Source organism: Lathamus discolor, chromosome 1 (assembly GCF_037157495.1).
Source record: "Lathamus discolor isolate bLatDis1 chromosome 1, bLatDis1.hap1, whole genome shotgun sequence".
NCBI classification, from domain to species: Eukaryota; Metazoa; Chordata; class Aves; order Psittaciformes; family Psittacidae; genus Lathamus; species Lathamus discolor.
The window spans coordinates 56,384,563-56,404,046 of NC_088884.1; the positions used below are offsets into that span (position 1 = coordinate 56,384,563).

Sequence of the window (19,484 nt, forward strand, 5' to 3'; positions counted from 1 at the left end):
CTACCTGTTTTACTGAAAGCAAATTTTGTACCTGAAATACAATTCATTAATTTTTCTGCTGTGATGTAAAAACACCACCAATATTTACATTTTACAATGACAGAACATATGTGATGCAAACCTTATGTGCTTGTTTGCTTCCTTTTTTTAATAGGAACTCATAACCACATTGTACATTGGATTCTTGGGATTAATTTTTTCATCCTATTTTGTTTATCTTGCTGAGAAGGATGCAGTTGATGAGGATGGGAAGACAGGTTTCTCCAGCTATGCTGATGCCCTCTGGTGGGGTGTGGTAAGTCTTCACCAACAAAATGTCTGCACAAACTTAGAACACGAGATTTTCTGTTCAAGTTGTGAATTTTTAAAAAATCTGTCATTTCTTTTTTTGCAAAATGTATTTCTGCAGGGAAGCTCAACAACCTTTGAAAAAGGATACAAGAAAAATTATAATAAATGCAATTAAATAATTTTGGGATTAACCCATATTGTGAAAGCATGATAGCAAGTCCTTAGCAAGGACATTGAATGTTTACAAACAGTCCACATTGAAATCCACATTTCAGAAGAGTATAAACACACTCCAAAACCTACACTGCTTCTTTTAAACTCCACTTAATTGTCTGCAAACGATGCATAACTTGGAAAGTATATTCTATTTGTAGAAGATGGATTAATAATGCTATTTTGTTGGGTCTTCTTGTGTAAAGCTCCCTTTGCAGGTTCTGTGGTTTTTGTTTTAATAATTCCATGATTCACTGTAAAGTTAAATAGCTCAAGTATTTTGGGTATTGACTATCAGTTAGGGTCAGTGCAAATCTTTGGTGAAATAAAGGAAAATATCATTAAGGGGTGAGTAGGATTTTGAAAGCATTGTGGTACTTATTGTCTGCATACCCAGAATCAGTTGAAAAAGGAATAGATAGCTATAAACAGAATAAGGGACCAGATTGTTTCTACACTCCCTTCATATGGCTCTTCTCATCATATTTCTGACTGTGACTCATGCTTTCCTTCCTTATTAGCTGTTGCACGAACCATCTCTTCTCTTGTGGTTCCTTTTCCCCGCTGGAGAACCTCATATGTTTTATGAATTGTCTGTCTCATTATAACAAACCAAAGGAGATCCATCATGTCAGTGTTAGCGACAGAGAAAAATGAGAGGACTGGAACAGATACAGAGACACCAACTTCCAAAGAGAAAAGGTTATATTTCAAGAGTGATTTGAAACACAATAAACTGGATTTGTTCCTAGATGACAGACTTGAAAAATGCCCACATAATTATTGGGCCATAAACTAATTGTTTATCTACAATCAAATAAACTGGTGAATAAATCTGGGAAGGCAGACAAAAAGTTCCTAATAGATGTGTTTCTAATTCTTAACTTAGATGCTGCGTAAACCTCAACTTCAGCGAAGTATACAGAAATACAGATTATACTACATGTAGCCTAAGTTACCACTTTTTAAGTGATTCAGTATAAAAAAAATTTAACTATTAAATTCATGTCATTAAGTTGTCAGGCAATCATTTAATTTGCAAAGTATCACCTATGGCTATGCAAAACAATACAAACTAAGGAGAATCTAGTAAAAAAGAAAAATCCTCTAAATGGCCAGATGGACCCGATTATCTAATGTGTTGGGAAGAAATAAACCTATGAACTAGCTTATACAACAATCACTTGTGAAAGTCCTCAATAAAATGTGATGAAGTTTTCAAAATATAAAACCTCATAGTTGTAGACATGAGATAAGCTCTAGCTAGCAGAGGAAAAGGATAAATGTCCCAAATGCATAGACTGTGCTGTATGTAAAAAAGAAAAGTAGAAGAATTAGGGTGTAATTGACATTATGAAAGATACCCCATGTCTACTTTAAGAAAACAAACCAGTACACAGGCTTACTTATTCTGCTATTACTTGAGTTCCTCAGCTCAAATATCAGCATTCAAATGACTGAACACAATGGAATGCAGCTACTGTTGCTGCTTTTATTAATGGTCTAGCTGAATAATCTGTGAAGTACATCTAATTAAAAGTGGGGCTGCTTGTGGCAAGTTCAGTAGCATTAGGGGCTCCCATAAAAGTCTGTACTAGTTCAGCTGAATCTATGAGAAATCTCTCATAATTTTTTCTAGTATAGTGAAGTTCCAAAGAGGGTTGTAGTACCGTGTGATTTAGAAAGACACCAGTGAAAGAAATTAAAAGCATGTAGTTTTCTTAGTAAGGAGGTCTTAATTTAATGTGTAATCATTAAAGGATAGTCATTCATGTTTGCTCTGCATAATGCCTTTGGTGTTTCATTAAGTAATTCCTAGGCCTGTAACTGCAAAAGGCCAGAAATGCCCAGTTTCAGACCTGAATGGGAAGGTCACCTTATCAAACTGAGGGGAGCAAGGTAGAGTGGAAAACAAAAAAGGATTTCCAGCAATCAGTTTGGGAACTGACTATGGTTTTTAGCATCCAATTCTGCCCATGTATATGTTCATGCAGGGGTTATTCCTGCATGTAATAAAACTTTCATGTGAAGCCAGGATGCTTTTTCCACCCTTCCATTTTACTTTTTTTTGCTCTAGTAATCCAGAACTTGCTTTATGAGTTGCATTGAATGTTCAGATATGCATTAAAGCATATTTTTAAATGCTGGAAGACACAGCCTTGATTTGACTAAAGAGTAAAAAAGGTAAAAAAAAAAAAAAAATCAGGGTGTGTTTATACAAGCATATTTTGTTAATAATTTGGGCATAAAGAATTTAAAAGGAGTGCAGTTATGAAGACCAACAGATAAGTTTAAAACATGTATTACTTTACTCTGCTGAGATAGATGACATGGAATCTGTAATTCACAGCATATGTATATGTCTTGCAAAATGTTCAATAGGGTTTTTTTGTTGTTTTCCAGAACTTGACATGTTTTGTATAACAGCAAGATAAAATCAGCTTTCTCTTTCTCTAGCTGTGTGAGGCACATGAAGAACACTGTTTAAATTGTTGTTTGAGCTTTTCAGACATCTAGGCCTCCTCAGCATTAGTGAGTCACGGTGCAGGTGCAGTTCACAGCTGGGAACAGTGACAAAGGACAAAGTGAATCAGTTTCTTTTTCTTTTCAAATCTTCTGTAACATAGAAACACAGATGTGGAGTTACTAGGGACTGAAATTTGATTTCACTTTTGCCTTTCAAAACTGAACCATAGGAAAATAATCTTGATAGCAAGTATTTGAAAGTCTTATGTGTCTGACAAAAACCACAGTGTGTATTATGGGTAACATTTTGCTTTGAGTAGAAAGTGCAAGCTTGCTGAACTTGATACAAATGACCTGAAAGGCAGAAATATGAAAAAAGAGAAAATAAAGAATGAATGAGAGTTGGAATTAAATGCTAACTACATTCACCCGCTTCAGTTAAATGCAAGGTTGTTCTACCTAGATTTGGCAGGCACACAGATTAAACTGCAAATAGATACCAAAGGCTTGTGGTATTTTACACGAAGCCACTTTCAAAAGTTATGGCATGTCAGAACACATGCAAAAGCACTTCCAACAGCACTGTCAGTCTTCCAGTATTGCAACCCATGTCACAGCAGTTTTTGTCCTTCCTGGGTATTTTTTCTTTAGGAAAGAAGGGCATGCAGGAGGGTTTCCCTTCTGTTGGCCCTTCCATGCTCCTGTCTTGCTGATAGTAATGCTTATTGGCTTTGCTGCAACAAACAAACAGGACTATTCTGTACCACTGAACTTGAGTTAAATAGTTGCTCTAGTAGGTGTTAAATGACAGAGATACTTGGGATCTATTGCTCATAATTTCCGGTAATATATTTCAATTTCAAAGGCAGCAGTTTGAACCCCTTTATATTTACTATGTTTTTTGAGGTATGCAATTCTCACTCTTCAAACTTCAGGACATCTGCCTATCTTAAAGCATGTGAGAAGCTCTGTTGACTTCTACCAAATTAGAGTTCTTCCTTTTTGAAGTATACATGTATGATTTCAGAGCCTGTGTTAGAACATGTGCATACCAGCTGGAATGTGTCATATTAAATCTGTGTTGCAAAGGAGGTGTCATTTTTCAAAGTTTAGTTATTAAACATTCTCTGAGCAGATAACTAATAACTTTTGGATATACAAGGAGAAAGACATTCTGGTTGTGATTAAGAAAGCGAGAGAATTATATTATTTATAATCCTTTCCACATACTTCAATGCATTAATTAAATTACCAAGAAGTAACCCTCTTAAGGTAGCCAGGGGTAAACTCTCTGAGACATGTTCAGGCACCTGCAGGAATCTTCCAGCCAAATGCCTGCTGTAGAGATGGAAAATCATCTTTTCTGTGGTTACAGCTTTCATGCTGTCTTCCATAGTAACACTAAGGCAGCTCAACATTACTGCAGTTTGTTTTTAAATCCTGAGTGCTGGAGAACTATAAAAAAACAACCACCCCACCAAAAACCAACAAACCCCCCAAAATAACAAGAAGCCTTTCATAAGAAAAAGAGAGGAAAAGGAAGGAAAAATCCCAGACTTTAAGGGGTCATCTGGGTGCACTGAAGAGTTGAAGTGTCGTTAAAGAAACTGCTTTAACTTCCTCCACTCCCCACTAACACATACTGCATTTCAAAGCTGAATTTTGGGGGCTGGCAAACTCATCTGTTTGTACTGCTGGTAGTACACAGCACCTGAGTCATTTCATGGGCAAACCATATTAAATCTGGACAAACACCTGGCAAGACAGAGCTCCTGCTGAGAGCAGTTTGCAGTTCAAAGTAATAATATTCATTAGAGGATGTAGGTACCACAAAGTTGACTTCATCAAGAGAGAGATTCATAAGGAATAAACACTAGCCTATTTTCTCTTTTTCTTTTTTTTTTTTTTTTTTACTTTAAAAAGCTTACTTTGATAGTAGTTGGTCAACCTGTGGGTTGGCTTCCGTATTTAACCTCAATCTTACCTCATTACCTTGGTATAACTGTGCTCAGTTCTGGTTCCTTGGTACAAGAAACACAAGGAGCTCATGGAGAGGGTCCAGCAGAAGTCACAAGAATGAGCAGGGGTTTGGAGCATCTTTTGTATGAGGAGAGACTGCAGGAGCTGGCCTGTTTAGTCTAGAGAAAAGCAGACCGAGAGATCTCATATCAGTATCTCAAAGGTGGGTGCCAGGAGGATGGTGCCAGACAGTGGACCCCAGCAACAGGACGTGAAGCAATGACCATAAACTAAAACACTATAAGTTTCACCTCAACATGAGGAAGAACTTTATGCTGATAGTGGCAGAGCACTGGAACAGGCTACTCAGGGAACTGTGGAGTCTCCCTCTCTGGAGCCATTCCAAATCTGCCTGGATACGGTCTTGTGTAACCTGCTTTAGGTGACCCTGCCTTGGCAGGGGGTTGGACTAGATGATCTTTGAAGGTCCTTCCAACCCTGACAATTCCATGATTCTGCAATTTAAACTCTTAGTGGGACATGGCCACTGCCTTTGAGTCTGTACCACTGTGGGGCTGGGCCCAGGGTGGTGAGGTCCCTGATTCACCAGCTGTAGGATTCCCTTGGCTTATCTTGAGCTCTTTCCTTAGCATCACCATCTGCTGGGGACCAGCTGGTCCTTGTTATACTACAAACCCTTCTGATAGGCCAGCCTTCACCTGTACCCTGATGGCCTCACAGAACTAATCCTTCACTGACCACTGGCCTTCTAATCAATTCTTTTCCAGCCTGCTGGGGGTCTTTAGAAACAGCCTCAAACCTCTGTCCCACTCAGCTTGTCCTTGCCTCTGTGGCTGTTCAGGGTGGCCTGACACCTCCACAGTGATTTAGTCCCTCCACAGCGATTTAGTCCCTCCACAGCTCATGGGCTGATAGCTTGAATTTGCCTCATCAGGTGGATCCATATGCTGACTACTGGACCTAATTCTAACTATGACCTGTGGGTGGACCTCCTGTCTTGATGTTGGACCTGTTTCACAGCTGTTTGTGATACTGCTTTATAATCTGGATTCCTGATTGCACCTAGCTGTTCTTTCTGCATCTCTTTTGCTTGAGTGTTATGGGACTGGCTCCTGGTTGTGGGGACACTGCTCTGCTTGTTATCTGTCTTGACTTTGGGCTCTCTGTCTTTTAGGTAGAACCTGGTTTTTGCTACACCATGATGAGTAGGTCCTGTGGTTTAAGCCCCATTTTGAGCAGCAAAGAGCTATATTGTGTGGGGAAGGAAAAAAGCTGAACATGGTGCCCGGCTGTACTTAGCTCCTCATCTCCTGGAATATTTATATTGGGAGATAACATGTCTTGGAATGGTCGTGTGTTTCTTTTGCTCTGAAGATTCAAATTGGATTGTGTTAGTTCTGTACCATTTCCTTCCTTCCAGCACAGGGCATAGCTTTTACCCTGCTGCACCTAGTGTCTCTGCCTAACTGTGGAGTTCAGCAATGTCTGTGTATTTAGCTGCATGCAAGTCAGTGTGTTCAGGGCTTTCTTCTCAACTCTGTGGAACTACATTTTAAAAGCAAAAGTGGAAGTACTGTAAGCCTATGGTATCAAGCCTACAGGGCAAATCCTTGTAGTTTTGGAAGGGTAGAAACAGCCAGCTACAAACTGTGAGAACAGCCATCCTGGGTCCAGACTACTGTTGCATCCAAATTAGTTGTGAATCCCTGTTGAAGAATGTAAAAACAGGGTAAAGCTCCAGTAACGTTTATTGTCCTCCTGTGGTTTCCTTATGCACAAATCCAAACACTGTTGATCCGTATATATCTCATGATATTTCTCTACTTTTTAATTTCTCTTTTTTTTTCCTGTTTTTTTTTTTTTTTTTTGGGGAGGGGGAAAAAAGGTACTGCGTTGTAATGAATCAGATGTTTGTTTCTGACGTAGGTAACAGTCACAACAATCGGTTATGGAGATAAAGTTCCCCAGACATGGATTGGGAAGACAATAGCTTCCTGTTTTTCAGTATTTGCTATATCTTTCTTTGCTCTGCCAGCGGTAAGTAGAACTTGGATCTCTTTACTAAAATATGTCTGACTCGGGCTCACAATCAGGTAGTTTTAAATTGGTGCCTTTGATAGGAAATTATGGAGGTGGGCGTTGCTTCAGAATGTGGATGCACACATGCTCAAGTGTATGTTTATGTCTGTGCACGTACACATGCAAATGAAACTGCTGTATCTTTACTGAAGTTATTTTGGAGATGTGGCCTAGGAAGGAGGTAAGAATAATTTTCACTACTTTGAGAACTGAAGCTATTCTTTGAGGAAAAGCAAAAGAGAAGGGTTTTTTATCAGCATGTTGGTGCCAGAGGTGAAACTTAATTTCCGCCCTTTTGTGATTATGTAAGAACAGCCTGGGGTCCTGCAAGGAGAGGAACAGTTCCACAAAGCAGAGGTTTAGGAAACTGCACCTGCTTTCTTGCCGGCTCCTGTAAAGCATCTTTGGGCTTTTGGAGTCTTCAGATAAAGAAATGGGTAGGGAAATAAAGACAGCAACATCAAAATAATTAGAAAAGACAAAGTGTATCTTAAGTAGCTATCAATTTTAACAGATATGATGAAATCATAACACATATCTTTGTCTTCTGTGCTCAGTTTTCCTGGAAAACAACACTGGGCTCTGGCTTCACTTGTAGTTTGGATTTTATTGTTGATTTTATTTGTTTGTTTGTTTTCTCTTAAGGAATTAAAAATAAGTGCAAAGAATAGCTGTAGATCAGTCATGTGACATTGACATTTGCTTCTGACACCATTGGGTAGGGCTGCTTTGGAACATGACAATCTTTGACTAAAGTTACCTGTAGATCACAGCAATAAACACATGCTGTTCATTGAAGTTACATGATGCCAACATCAACATGCTCAATTTCAGATTTATCTGTTGAAATAAATACCATTTTGTCACTGTGGACATTTGAAAATTCAGAAATTTTCTATTTCTAGGAAAGTCTTCTGTGAAAATGTCTTTATTTCCTAGCTAAGTATTTGTTTTAGGCATGTAAAGCCATACTGGAGTCTGACTAGTAATTTTTGGTTAAATTTAGGGTATTCTGGGGTCTGGTTTTGCCCTGAAAGTGCAGCAGAAGCAACGTCAGAAGCATTTCAACAGACAAATCCCAGCTGCAGCTTCTCTAATTCAGGTAAGGCCCCTAACAGTAAAATGTTTAGGTGAGTATTGGACAGGGAGTGTGACTTAGTAAAGTACTGAGAATCACAGTTACTAGACTTTACTATAAATCTATGACTTGTATTTAATCACTTTGTCTTTTTGACTCACCTCAGTCACCAGATAGAATTAGATAATTGCCTCTCCCCTCTGTTCTGAGTGAGCATAGAAGGCTTTACAAACCTGCTATTCACAGGCATAATGACACAAACTGTATGCAACGAGTCTATTTGGCAAAATAGTAAAGAAAAACATCTTTTAGAATAATTAATTCATAACTACCTTTTAATATTCCCTTAGGTCTTGTGCAGCTGCCAGATCCTGAGTTGCTGAGTGTGTGTATATGTTTACACACAGCTTAATTTAGAAAAGTGTTCTAGCATAACTCTGTGTATGATAATACAAAGAATGCAATAGCGTGGTGCACAAATACTCAGATGTGGCCCATTGCAGAAAAAAGGAAACAGCATTATTCTAGGATGCTTGTGGGGATTTTATGAGGGGGTTTTGGGTTTGTTTGTTTGTTTTACTGTGTGCGTGTTAGACTCTCGCTCCTAGTGAGAAAGCTGTAAAGAGCGTACTTAAGACCAGTGTGTGCTGAGTGTGTTTCCTGGTGCAAATTATACTTACCACAATTGTATACAGGAAGGGGTGTATATTATTAGGCATGGTGTGATGTGGTACATCACAGTCATTGTAGTCAGAACCCTTTTGCAGCATGTTTACATTGATTGAAGACTTTGCTGTCAGTTTGATTTGCAACAACGTTTGACTTGCGTGTCCTGCAGGACAACAGTGGCTGCTTTTTCACTGAGATTATTGGATTTGGATTTTCTTATAGACTCTTTGGCGGTGCTATGCAGCAGAGAAATCCTGCAGTTCTACAGCAACATGGAAGATCTATGTTACATCACCGGTGCAAAATCCCAAAAAGCCACCAGCGCCATCTAGCCCCAGCCTGAGAAAACAGGTAGTGGAGCGTTGGCAGAGCTCTCTTCTGTTCTTGCTTTTCATTTGATTGGGATAACCTGCCAAAATCCTTACGAAATCTACAAAGAATTTGGAGAGCTGAAAAGCATTTGTAATGGGACATTTGGTTGCTTTCCCCATGTCACAGCGTGAGTAGTTTAGTTTTCCTTAAAATATTCCTGAGGGACAAGTGTCTTCTCATTTGAAATTTGCCCTGATGCTTGGGCAGGTGCTAATTCCCCATTGGTTTATCTCCTTTGAAATCTCCACTACCTTCCAGAAGGTAGTGTAAGTCAATGATGACACTTCCCCATTTTGCATACAGGAATAAAGGAGGAAGCTAGCATACAAATTTGCATTAATGTTCAACACGTGGCTGGCCATATCTTTGCAAGCACTTCTCACTGTGGTACTTTTATTTAGGGCGGTGTGTAGAAATTTGGGCAAATTCATGAGCTATGGCTGCAGTAAAGTGGAACAGTGTTTGTCTACACAGGTGGGATTGCCTAAACATATGTAGTTTTATTGGCAAGCTTGCTTAGCCTTCAGCACCACTTGTAAAAACGCCCAGGTTGGCTGCAGGTCTAGCTCAGATACTCAGGGTTTCTAAAGTGATGTTATAGGCCTGGATTCAGGCAGTGAAATCCCACTGATCCCTATTGTCCAGAGGAGAATTGCAGTACCATTTCATCGCAGCACATGTAGAAATCTGCACTGACATGATCTGTACACATATGTATATATTTTGGTGTTGCAGCACTGCAGCTTGTGTTGAGCAGAGTGTAACTTTGCCATGAGATTAACACTTTCATGACTAGAGGCAGAATGGCCATGAGGAAAGAGGTGAAGCTGAAGTAAGGCTGCTTAGTATGTGTTGCTGAACTGCACATACTAAGCAGGATTGGAGAATGGTAAAAATAGACAGTTTTTAGTACCCTTAGTATTTTCCCTCTGTTTTCTCTGAAGAGAAGGATTTCCCTAATATATTACTAAACCTGAACTTCCCTGTGAACTGCTAACCCTAATTCATTAACATAGTAATGTTTTTTTCATCTCTTACAATGGATTATCTTCTCTTGTTAAAGGAGGCTAATGCTTTTCTTCTCTACCTAGCTTCTTACTCTAAAGACTTGAATGTATGTTGATCATCTTGTGCATTTTATTCTCCATAAAATTCCTAGTTTCTTTTCTTCCTATGACAGCCCATAATCTTTGCATTTAGAAGCATTTCCACGCATGGTAGTTCATCCATCGACTATAATAAATGCTCATTTTATGCCATTTTTTGTCCTTCATTTGATTAATTCTGAACATGTTTAGTTTAATTACTGCAGAGCTGAACAGAAAAATGAATTAAAAAAAGATTGGATGCAGATAGTAATAAAATAGGAATTGGTTGACTTAACCAAGTGGCATTGTCCTGTTTGTGAATGTATTGAGCCTTGAACTACTTGTGTTGGTATGTGCAAATACATGTTCTTGATGATGATGTTTATCTCTGACTGCTTAGTGGTCAAATCAGAGGCTGTAACATTTTGTAGAATGGAGTGCAGTAGCCTTTGATCTCAGCTCCTTGTCAGAAGATTACTGAAGAAGCAGGTGAATTGAAATATGGCTCTAACCTCTGTTTTAGGGTGTGTGTGAATAGTAGACGAGGTGGGATTAGACCAAAGAGTAGGTAATCATTGAGACTGGGAATAAATATTGTGAGAAGTAATATTAATGTAACTATGTAGTGGCAGCATCCGGGAGGCAGACAGCACATGCCATGTAGTCAGTATATGATTGGCTGGTATGTTGGTCACTAGCAGTCACAAAGATGGAAAGACAGATGGAGACCAGCCTTGCTTGGAACCAGTTAACAACAAACCTTCTCTTCCTTGCCCAGCCCCCCCCCCCCAACACTTCTTTCGTGCCAGTTGTAGGGTGTTTATTAGGTTGCCCATCAGGCTTCTGAAATCACAACTTCAACTTTGGAGGCAGAAGAAAGGTTTTATTTTCTCCTGATGTGCCTAGTTCAGCCTTTTTGGTAAAAGGCGAAATTTTGTTTAGTTGAAAAGACTTCACAGTGCCTAGCTCCTAATTCAAAGTCTATGGATATGTTTAATTAGTGCTTTAGAAAGAAGCTACAGCCAAGCTGGTGTACTCAAGTGGTTAGTATTTTGAGTGCCTTGGGGTTTGGACCCAGTTTGGGAAATTTTACCAGAGATCTGATTTTCAGAATGTGCTAGGCAACTTCTGTGAATCAAATTCTTACCAGATTTAAGTTGATAATTCAGAATCAGCCACTTTGAGAACATCAACCAAGGCTGTAACACTTTTGCTGAATTACAATTGCATTCTTTACAAAACAACCCCAAACAACCAACCATATAGTGAAGTTCATATGTTTACTTTACTTTTATTCTGATAGTATCTTCTGATTTCATCCCATTTCTACCACCACAGGCTAGAAGATACAAAAGAAAAGGGAAAGTAGGCTGTGGTAACGGTTCTGCACCTGTAATAAACCAAGGAGAAAGTGCCTTGTCTGTTCCACAGATCACTTATGATCACATTGATGGACAAGAAGACAAAAAAGATGTGTCTTTCTACATTGAGGAACCCGGAGGTAATTTAATCTTACTTATGTTTGGGTTAGCATTTTTTAAGAGACAATGTTAAAGAGAATTGAACTGGTGAAGGGAAAATATCTAGGGTGGGGGGAAAAAAATTAATCAGTAAAGGAAGGTGCCTCAAACCAAGGACAGTTATATGCCAAAAACAGGGGGAACACAAATTAAAGGAAACCTTCAGATTCATGTGGTGTGAATATCAAAAGAACTTTCTTGGTATACCAAAGTTAAGATGGTGGATATATTGTTAATTCTACTTTTTTCAGTTATCTCAGAGGTGGATGGAAAGCTTCTCCCTGTCTACTACATGTTTAAATTTAACCTCATGTAAAGCCTGAAGGAAGGAAAATAAAACATGAAAAATATCTTTACTTTTTTACAGCACCCTCTTAAACACTGTGCAAGTAAATTATGATAGGAAAAGCCAAATATTTTTATGTGTGTGCCAACCATGAGGTTTTGATAAGTAGGGATTTTTCTTGCTTAATTTAAAATATTGTGTGTTGGTATAGGAGGCTGTTGCATTTCAACCTGGAAACTGGTTAAATTTCGCTGCTGAGCTAAGGTATTGCTTTGTTTGTAGGATTCATTTTAATTAAGTTTGTAGTCGAAATGTGGGTATGAAACAGTGTTGTTTACTATAAAGTCAGGGTTTTTTCTTGTAAGCTAACTTTTCCTCCTTTGTTTTTATTTCCTTTGTCTGATGGGATTGGGGGAAACTGTGCTAGTTCTGGATCTGCTAAGACTTTAGCTGAATGGGAGATTGTTTCCTCATAGTCTTATTGGAGGAGTTATATTCCATACCCACAGGCATGCAAAGTCTTGCCAAGTTAACTGATGTATTCAAAGATGCTGGCTGTAGTCTAAGGTATGTTATCAGGTGGTGCTTTGTCTTGAGGTTTATCGAAGACAGATGAAAACCTAACATCAACTCTGTATAAAATTGCTGCTGTTATGTGATATTGAAGCTGACACAGAATTTCAGCCTGGGGAGAATATGGCTGCAGTCTTGATGTGATGGGTTCTTTAATAAAAACTACTTTATATATTTTTGCCTCAGAAGGAATATATAGTGTCTTCTGTATTGAACACAAACAAAGGTAGGAGTTTTATTGGATTGCTCTGACTTCATATGGTTCCTAGATTGTATTGTCAATGCCACTGTCATGTATGACACAATAGTCAGTCAGATGTGGAATAGCAGGGATCTGAGAGCCGGGGCATACTGAAGCATATCTATAGGGAATATGAACATTTGACCCCCACAGGGATTTAGAGGGACCTTCAAGCCTGTGCTTCGTGCAACTGATAGACATGAACTGCCATTGTGGAAGAGTTTCTTCCACTGATTGAGGTTTTCATTACTCCTCATGTTCTTTGTTTTATAAACTCATATAAATCTTGTCTCTGTCACTTTGAGGTCAGCGTGCTTTTCAGCAGCGATGGTATTTTAGTTGTTTGGTATTTCCAGTGCTTTTTATAGGGTTCTGGGAAAGGGTGTGGCTGTGTGATTTATAAATTTGCTGCTTTAACTGCATGTTTCTTAATGGCATACTGTGTTCATTCTTAGCATGTTTATTAGATACATGCAGCTTCCCTTGCTGATCATGTAATAGCAGATTTTGCTTAGTGTATTTTGATATTCTGGTATCAGTTGGTAATGGAGAGAAGCAGCAACATGTTGTGTAAGTTGTAACAGTGGAGTTAAGATGTTGAAGACTATGTTGTCTGTAGTCATTACTCTGAAAATGTATGTTTATTCACTTAATCTATGTGCCTTAAGCATTCATAGTTAGTCTGAGCAAAGAGATTTAAAAGCCAAGCCTGTGTCTCTTCCTGCCTGACAGCTAGGTAACTGAGGAAAATGAAAGATTATTTTTTTTTTTTCCCCCACTTTTTCTGAAAACATTTTCTTGTTCTTTATTAGAGCTGGTCTAATTTATTCTTGTTCTGAGAAACAGTCATGCATGTTATTCCCTTACCAGTTAAGTTTTATCTATTTTTCATTTTCTTTCACATTTTGCCTTAGCCAGTGTCAGGCTAAGTCACACTTCATTTGATTTTCTGATTTATTCCTTCTGTTGCAAAGCTTCCAAGAATGAAGCTGGCTAACTTGATTGCTCAATTGACTGAACATTCTTGACACCGCTCAAAAGTTTAAACCTGATTTCTCTTGGTGAAGTTCTGGCCAGAATTAGTAGGTTTCTATTCTTGGGAAGTGGAAGTACTAGGCTTCAAGCCTGTAAATTGGAGTATTTTTTCCCTCTCAAAAAGCTGAGAGTAGAAAAGACAGAGAAAATAATAATAAAGGCAATTGAAAAGTGCCATGCCAGCTTCTGTTTCAGTGTTGCTATAGTGGAATATTTTATTCATTGACTGAGAGGACTGGATGTTTTACAGATGATGGCAGACTTTGGGGTTGAATTAGACCTCTTTTATAGGCTTGACCTAGGAAGAGCGGAGTTGTTGCTTTAAAATAGCTCTTCTGTTGCTCTAGTCAGATGTAAGAGAGACTGTAGGGAGACCTGAAACAAATGCCTGGCAAGTGCAGACAACAGAATAAACAGTCCCATTAAGGCAATTTTACATTCTGGGCAGAAACAGACTGAAATTAAGTTAAAATTTCCTTGATAAAAGGGAGCTTTGCCTTAATCCAGGAACCACATTGTATGAATGTGCCTTTTCATGAAGTTAAGGTTTTTCTTAGGATATCCTGTTCATATATCCATGTCCAAGCAGCATCCTCTGGGCTTGCTCAAAACTTGCTTAGGAAGCATGTTTTTCAAAGCTAAGCAAAAATGCTTACTTCTTCTCTATGAAGGTTTGAGAAAAGGGAAGCTTTATAAAGGCTGTAGATACGATCAACATTAAGGTTTCTGAGATACTTGAGTATGTAATAAACATGTAGTGGATAGTGCATGATGTAGAAACTAAATCTTTACATACCATAAATGATGGAATCTTGAAACAAACACAATAACCTAAAAGGAAGACAGTTCCTGACTTAGTTCAGCACCATGCATGGAGTTTTGAGTGTGACTAACAGTGCTGTAACCCTGAGAACTTGACTGTCTTTGCAGGAATGGAAAGGCCAAAGAGTATTCTGCAGTAATAGTTTCCTTGCTTGAAGCCAAACCTCTCAAAGTGATTAAGATATTTAGAAAGAAATTAAAAAGGAACAGCTAAAGCAAACATAGATTTAAGAAGAACAGTTCTGGAAAGTAACTGTGATGCTAAAGATACTCTAGTGTGGTATATTCTTTCATGAATATCTACTGCTTCTTTTGAGGAACTCCTTCATACCAGGGTGTATAGTTTAATTTTTTCCATGTTGTGATTTAAAACCCAAAATTAATTAATCCTCACCTGAGATTATAGTTGTTCTCTATAGTCTTGAAATTGATCTTGTACTTTCACCAACTATTTTGTACGTACTTCCCTGCAGCAGGGTCTGTTAACAGTATGACAAGACATGTATGAACTCTTCCATCTTTAATGTTCCTGTAAGACTAAAAGAAGGCACTTAAGCATCAAGATGGTAGCTACTTATGATAGCAAGAATGAATGGCAAATCATAAAGACTGATCCAAGTAGAAGAAAAAAAATAACATTTGAGTGTAACTCAGATCTTTTGCATACACTTGAATTTTGTCTTGGAATAACAGCTAGTCACTGCAATGTATGTTTCTCAAAATGAACTGAATAGCTGTTTCATAATGTTTTTTATTAGGGAGGAAAGAAATTATAAAAATGTGAAAGTTTTTGGACCTTGAAGGGCAGCCTCCTGGGACATCTCCAGCAGATGGAATATGTTATTTTCTGTCAGTTATTGTAGGTTGTATACACAACTCATTACTGTAAAATTTGTCAAAGTCAAAAGACTCTTACAGTGATAAATCTCTGCTAGGGTAAAAACAGAATTCTCTATTTATCACTGTGCTTTTCTAGTTACTTTTTGGAATTTCTTGCATGTGACATATTCTTCCCCTCCCTGATTTTAAAGCAAAACTGCAAAAGAGTAGCTTTTCACCGTGGTGGTGGTGCTGAACTAATTTTCAGTGACCCCCCAGAATACCCTTGTAAGCCCTTTCATATAAAAGTGTGTAACAGTGTTAATGTTGATTTATTCTGTCTGTAATGCTAGTTTTGATGCTGACATTCAAGAATTCACCTATCTAGTAATGGATTGGTTGTTCCTAGAGACTGGTTGCATTTCCATTGGGAAAAAGGGCTGCTTTCCCTCACTGGTGTAGATGGATCACAATCTGCAGTGCATATAAGGAAGCAAACATGTTAAATGAAGTAGATTCATAGGTTCCAGTGCTGACAAGCTGAGTGAAAGGTGAGAAAAAACATGTGGCTAAAATTAACAGAATAAAGCAAACAGCAAAGCTTTTGAGGGGCTGCATAACTGTCAGTAAGTCAGAAAAGCGTAAATATAAAGTTATGCTCCAAATCAGCAAGAGAAAGTATCCAGATACTATGCTTTGGAACAACTTCATGCTCTTAAGAAGATGAGTTGAGCAGATGCTGGTGGTTTTGCAGAAAAAACCTATATTCAGCGTAGGGCTGTTTAATTTGTAAGTTCAGGACTTGTAGGAGCTAATGGTACTTGTCTGTGCATAAGAATTGTGAAAATATACCTGTATGCCTCTATCAGAAAGTTTTTGGTCTTGGCTGTTTCAGCCCTGACTGTCCTGAGTGAGAACTTTCAGTGAATGCTGTAGTTTATCTTGCATGACCAAAGTGGATGGTAGAACTGGGAGGGGTAGGGGAGTTGAAGGGGAGTTGGAAGCTAAGAGGAAGAGAGCAGCTGCCACTGCCAAACTTACTCTTACTTCTGATTAAATCTGGCAGCTTTTGAGGTTTAAAAATTTATTTTTACTCTGTATATATTCAATTTCCTGTTCTGCCTGATTTAGGATCAGCATTTAGATCACTGGTCACACCAGACTTGAGCAGGCATTTTGTACCAGATGCTCCCAAAGACCGTGAGAGTGCATAGTGAGAGAAGGTATTTGCAGCTCTCAAACTTCTTCTGATTAGTAATATCAGCAAAACTAAATTTAGACCTTTATAATAAAATTAATTTTTATTAATTTTAATTAATCCAGAAAACATTTTTGCTTCATCAAAGACAGTACATTTGATGAAATTTCATTTAGTTGAAAATGTTATAACTAACTTCAGTTATGATGTACAATTGAATATAACTGTTCAGTAGCAGCAAAAATAAATTTCTCTGTATGGTAGGGAGACTTTGATGGCATTGGCTTAGCATAAGCACATGGTGAATGACAAGTTTGTGTTACAGAGTTAGAAACCCAAATGAGCAACAGAATTCCAGTCCCCCATGGACTGGTTGTAGTGGTGTTTCTGGTAAAGCTATTAAAATTGGGAGAAAAGACAGTATCAGCATAGCAGTGAGGCAGAAATAATAATTAAGCTGCAAAGGAGGGTATATCCTAGAATCAGCTGTTTTGTTGTCAAAAATTAGTGTTTCAAGAAACTGTTAAACATTAATGTAGAAAATATATCATTTATTCACATCACATACTTGAGTAAACATGTTGCCTAGTAATAAAGGCAGCTTTTAAAAGTGAGATTAAATTGACCTAATAAATTGTGTAGGTTTTGGTAAGCTGTTTCGTGGTACTGATTCAGGTTAGATGTAAGGAAGTTCTTTACTGTGAGGGTGGTGAGGCGCTGGAACAGGTTGCCCAAAGAAGTGGTAAATGCTCCATCCCTGGCAGTGTTCAAGGCCAGGTGGGACAGCATGTTGGGCAACATGGTCTAGTGTGAGGCATCCCTGCCTATGGCACAGGGGTTGGAACTGGATGATCTTAAGGTCCTTTCCAACCCAAACCATCCTGTGAATCTATGCGGCCCTGACAATTTTTGCTCTTGGATCTGGAATATACGTAATGATAGTCTTGCTGTGTAGGTCTCTGGGCAAGAGAAGGAAGGAAGAAGACACCAGACCCTGTCATAAGGGTGTCAAGGGAGAATTGAACTGTTGACCTTAAAGACAGGAAATCATTTTTCCCTTTTATGTTTGAGCAACCAACAGCCTCTTCTCGCAATACAGGACTTCGTGGGCTTTTCCTGATACCTGTGTCTGAAGGAATGCATTGAGAAAACCTACTATTCAGCTTAGGTCTTCAGTAGCCTCAGTACAGAAGGTGGAGAGTGGAAGGAGTTTTCTACCTTTGAGTCGTACCTCTAAAGTTTTGATTAAGAATATGAAAGGTGTGTTGGAGTGTAGCCGTAAAATGATAGACTTAGCCAACCTTGGCAAGGAGAGAGAAGTGAAATAGAGTTTTTGGAATTTAAGGATGAAAACTTAAAGTTAATAAATAGAAGCAAGACTACAAAGTGTGAGGTTCAGTCTTTTTTTATAAATGAGAGGAAGCGTGTTATAACAGTAGAATTAAAATCTAGTGCTAGTATAACTGAAATTTTGAGATTTAATTGCTATTAGTCTGAGCTAATCCTTATAAAAGAATCAAATGCAATCTGGTTTTCACATATTTTAAAAGTTGCAATAATAGTAAAAAAAAAAAACAATCAAAACTGTAACAAATCAAAACTGAATTTCTACCTATTTTCCTGGCCTTTATGCTCCTCTGGGCCCTAAGGTTTCATTTACTGCAGCGGAAGAAGAGGAAGTGGTACAATGAGTTGTTGAAATCTGGTGTCCTTCACAGGGAGGAATATGATGTTTGTGATGACAGTTTCTTCTTCCTCTCCTGAGATTCACTTGGGGTCACTTATAAACGTTTCCTAACGTACATTTACGTATTTCTTCATTGGTGCGCAGCTCCAGGTTTCATCCAAATTTACGTGTATGTTACCTTTTATGTGTGCAACATAGGATTCCTTTGTTCTCTACCTTTGAAACCCGTTTTGTCCTGCTCCAGGAGTTCATTTGTATTTTAACTGACTATTAGTGAACTGCTTATAGCTGTGGGGTCTCCAATGCCAAGATTGTGCCCCATCTCCTATCTTATGCCTCTGTTCCTGTACACAGCATCCTGTATTTCCACTTCTCAAGGACTCTTTCTACCCAGTCTGTATTTCTATAAACTATGTCATTATTTAGTTGTAAATATCTCATGCTAGTAGTATAACTGCTGTTGTTACCATAGATATGAAACTATGGTTGTACAACACAAAGATAAACAAAAGTAAACCAAGTTAGATATAGACACCTGCTCAATTAGAGAAATTGCTGTTACAGCTAAATCACTTAAAGTGAAACCAGGAAGAGTTTGGACAGAGCACCATTCCCTAGGTCTTGCAAATTCAGTGCAAAACTTAGCCCTGGTTCTAGCAGTGCTAATGCAAGATAATACAGAAGAAGTCAGGAGACACAGGAGCTCCACAGTGGATATCCCAAGCTGTCATTTTTCCAAAATGTAGGAAAGGTAGGAAAAATCTGGGTAAATTGTTTCTTTTCATGACCTAAACTTGAGATGAAAATCTATGCAGAGTGGAAGCTTGGTCTAATTCTTAAACATAAAATGTAAGGACAGCAATGATGTGAGGAAATAATGCTTTTTTCTTTTCACTGAAAATAAACACTATAAATTGTGTCACTTGCTATTATTTGGCAAATGATTCAGTGAAAAGCAAATTGAGTCAACAGAATGGAAAGGATTATTCTCCCTGAAAACACCAAAGTCAGGTTGCTTTTAGTTATCTGGGCTTGCAGAGTAAGTAGATAAGGATTAAGAAAGTGGT

The 19,484-nt window shown here is 38.3% G+C and overlaps 2 protein-coding genes across 2 annotated transcripts in view; one reads left to right on the plus strand and one right to left on the minus strand.

The window, feature by feature from the left end:
• The window catches only part of CCDC91 (coiled-coil domain containing 91), a 562,122-nt gene that overhangs the window by 410,662 nt on the left and 131,976 nt on the right, over nt 1–19,484 (minus strand). The gene's annotated exons all lie outside the window — the stretch shown is intronic.
• The window catches only part of LOC136010716 (potassium voltage-gated channel subfamily KQT member 1-like), a 475,694-nt gene that overhangs the window by 54,971 nt on the left and 401,239 nt on the right, over nt 1–19,484 (plus strand). The window contains exons 7-11 of the mRNA XM_065672339.1: nt 155–295; nt 6,877–6,987; nt 8,036–8,131; nt 8,999–9,127; nt 11,575–11,737. Coding sequence (XP_065528411.1) covers nt 155–295; nt 6,877–6,987; nt 8,036–8,131; nt 8,999–9,127; nt 11,575–11,737 — 640 coding nt within the window. The remainder of the gene's footprint in view (nt 1–154; nt 296–6,876; nt 6,988–8,035; nt 8,132–8,998; nt 9,128–11,574; nt 11,738–19,484) is intronic.